Source organism: Apium graveolens, chromosome 7 (assembly GCF_009905375.1).
Source record: "Apium graveolens cultivar Ventura chromosome 7, ASM990537v1, whole genome shotgun sequence".
Lineage (NCBI taxonomy): Eukaryota > Viridiplantae > Streptophyta > Magnoliopsida > Apiales > Apiaceae > Apium > Apium graveolens.
In genome coordinates, this window is record NC_133653.1 from 270,405,520 (window position 1) to 270,408,712 (window position 3,193).

The 3,193-nt window shown below is 33.9% G+C and overlaps 1 protein-coding gene across 1 annotated transcript; it reads left to right on the forward strand.

The window, feature by feature from the left end:
- Window positions 1-1,169: 1,169 nt before the first annotated feature.
- On the forward strand, window positions 1,170-2,981 carry LOC141674958 (uncharacterized). Its single transcript, XM_074481658.1, has 2 exons — window positions 1,170-1,662; window positions 2,104-2,981. Exons 1-2 carry the CDS (start codon window positions 1,170-1,172, stop codon window positions 2,979-2,981), a joined length of 1,371 nt encoding a protein of 456 aa, XP_074337759.1.
- The last annotated feature ends 212 nt before the right edge of the window (window positions 2,982-3,193 follow it).

The window sequence follows — 3,193 nt, forward strand, 5'->3', positions numbered from 1 at the left end:
TTCTCTTCTTCTCAGTTAAGCCTCTTTTTTAACCTCTCTACTTCGGTAAGTGTTGTATCTACTTGAATCGAACTGGTTTCTCTCTGCATGAAGACCAGTTTTAAAAGTTGAGGATTTTTGAATTCAAAGCCCTAATTTTGTAAATTGGGGTTTTTTCTAATTCGAAACCCTTATTTTTTTTATTAATTTAATATCTAAACTTGTTGCTAATACTTTTCTTCTTGTTGTATACAGGACCTAATCTGAGAAAAAGATTTAAAGCTTTAGGTAATTTGGGTGTTTTGGTTGTACATTTGTATTTTTGTTTGTTTTTTTTATTTTTATAAATTAGGTTTTCATTTTTTTGTAATGTTGTGATTTGTTTTGCAGGACATTAGTGTTGTTTGATTTTTCGATCTTCGGTGAGTTTTCTTTTCCAACTCTGTTTTGTACGCTTATACATTTGATTTGTTTGTTAGTTTTGATAGTGTTTTTTTTGTTATGTGCTATGTAGTTGCTTCTTATGTTGATCTATGTGTTGTGTACAATATGCATTATGTATTATATAAAATCTCAGGCTTTGTTTTGTTTGCAATTATGTGCAGGAGAATTCATTTTGGTATTAGTATTTATATTTAAATATAGTCGTGTTCTGAATTTTGTATGCAAGTGTGTGGTTAATTTAGTCATTGTGTATGCAAGTGTTTAGTTGAAAATAGTACATTTATAATTTTGATAATCTGCATCCGTAATCTGACTATTATACTATGATTAATTATAGTTAAATTATATAGTGATTATACATTAAGTATTGAATGACTAGTTAATATATAGTACTAGTTACTATAATTAAATGTATAATATGAATTACGTAATGCATTACAAATTGATTCATATCATATTATAATAAATGTATAACATTAAAATGTATAATATGCATTATGTATAATATGAATTCTCAGTTTTCATATGTCGTTTATAGTCCTGCCCTATGTATGGTTGTCATACTTAAAATCAAGTTAGACTTCTAAAATAAATATTAGACTTATAAAATAAATATAAGCCTTATACTTAATTTTTTAGTGACATACTAGGTGGTTTTAAATGGATAAGTCTTGGATAAAAGCCGGTAATGATTCTCTACAGTATGAAATTGGTGTTGAAAAACTTCTTGATATTTGCCGAGGAAAATGCTAAAAACCCCAAGAAAATCCCTTGTCCTTGTGCACACTGCTCTAAATTCAAAAAGTTTAATTCTTCCTAAAGAGAATCTGCTTCCGTCTAATATGTATGAAGCCAAGAAAACCTTGACTGATTTAGGCCTCGAGTATATTAAATTCCACACTTATCTAAATGACTGCGTATTATACAGGGGTCCAGTTCTCGAGTCTTCTTTCGAGTGTCCCAAATGCCATCTCTCTCGCTGGAAAGTTGGGAAAGATGGTCAAGTTAGGGTAAATATGTCAGCTAAGGTTATGTGGTATTTTCCGATAATCCCCAGATTTAAAAGAATGTTTAAATCTTCATCTACTGCTGAATTAATGAGTTGGGATGCAAATAATCGATCCAAAGATGGAAAGATGTGTCACGCCTCTGATTCTCCTTCTTGGAGAAATATAGATTGTAGGTGGCCTGAGTTTGGTAGCGAGGCAAGAAATAAACGTTTGGGATTAGCGGACGATGGTATAAATCCACACAATAATGGATTAAATAATTGGTACAGCTGCTGGCCAGTTATGTTAGTAACATATAATCTTCCTCCATGGTTATGTATGAAGAGGAAGTTTATGATGTTAACAACATTAATTTCAGGCCCACAAGAGCCTGTTAATGATTTTGACGTATATCTCCAGCCACTGATCGACGATTTAAAAAAATTATGGGAGGAAGGTGAACCAAACGTGTATGATGCCCATACCAAATCCTTTTTCACTCTAAAAGCAATCTTGATGTGGATAATAAATGACTTTTCCTGGGATATGGAAATTTATCGGGGTGCGTTAATAAGGGTTATAGGGCCTGTCCAGTATGCGGTGATCAGACCATGGCTAAATATCTAAGTCGTAGTAGAAAAATGAGCTACCAAGGACATCGTCGGTATTTAGATCTTTATCATCTGTATAGGAGGCAAAGGACAGCTTTTAATGGAGAACAAGAATTTGGTTGTGCACCTGAACCACTTAGCAGAGAGGAACTTAGGTTCAGTTTTGGGAAGGGGAAGCCAAAAAGGTGGAGTCTCCATGGAAAAAACAATCAGTTTTTTTTTTGAGTTAGAGTATTGGAAGTTTCACCATGTTCGACTTTGTTTAGATGTCATGCACGTCGAAAAGAACGTGTGTGATAATATAATTGGGACACTTCTGCACATGAAATTCAAGAGTAAAGACAGCCTTGCCTCGCGTCTTGATTTGGTTGACATGGGAATACGTCCTGATTTAGCTCCAGAAGTAGGTGAGAAAAGAACATACCTACCTCCTGCCCCTTATACTCTCTCCCGGAAAGAAAAACAAACAATATTGGCATCATTGTATTGTATGAAACTTCCATACGGACATGCTTCAAATATAAGAAACTGTGTATCGATGATTAATATGAAGTTGTATGGTTTAAAGTCCCATGACTTCCATATCCTTCTCCAACAACTACTACGTGATTGTATTCGTTCAGTGCTTCCGAAAAATGTTAGGGTTAGTATCATAAGATTGTGTTTTTTCTTCAACTCTCTATGCAACAAAGTTGTAGATGTGTCGAAGTTGAATAAATTACAAGCAGATGTGATATTGACACTGTGTGAGTTAGAGAAGATATTCCCTCCGGCATTTTTTGATGTTATAATACATCTTATGGTCCACCTAGTAAGGGAACTGCGATTATGTGGACCGGTTTTTTATAGATGGATGTTTCCATTTGAACGCTTCAATAAAATATTAAAGAGTTATGTTAGAAACCGATTATATCCAGAAGATTCTATAGCTGAAGGTTACCTCAAGAAGAGTCAATAGAATTTTGTAGTGAGTTCTATAGCGGGAGTAGTAGAACAGCCGGTCTTCCGAAAGGTGAAGAAAAAATTTCTGGTCCAATCGGTGGTGTGACTATGAAGTCAGTTGCGGAAAAAGAACAAGATGAGGCTCATCTTTCAGTTCTTCATAATAATTCGGAAGTGGAACCATATGTTACGTAAGTAAAACATAAAAAGTATACATATAATTGTTAA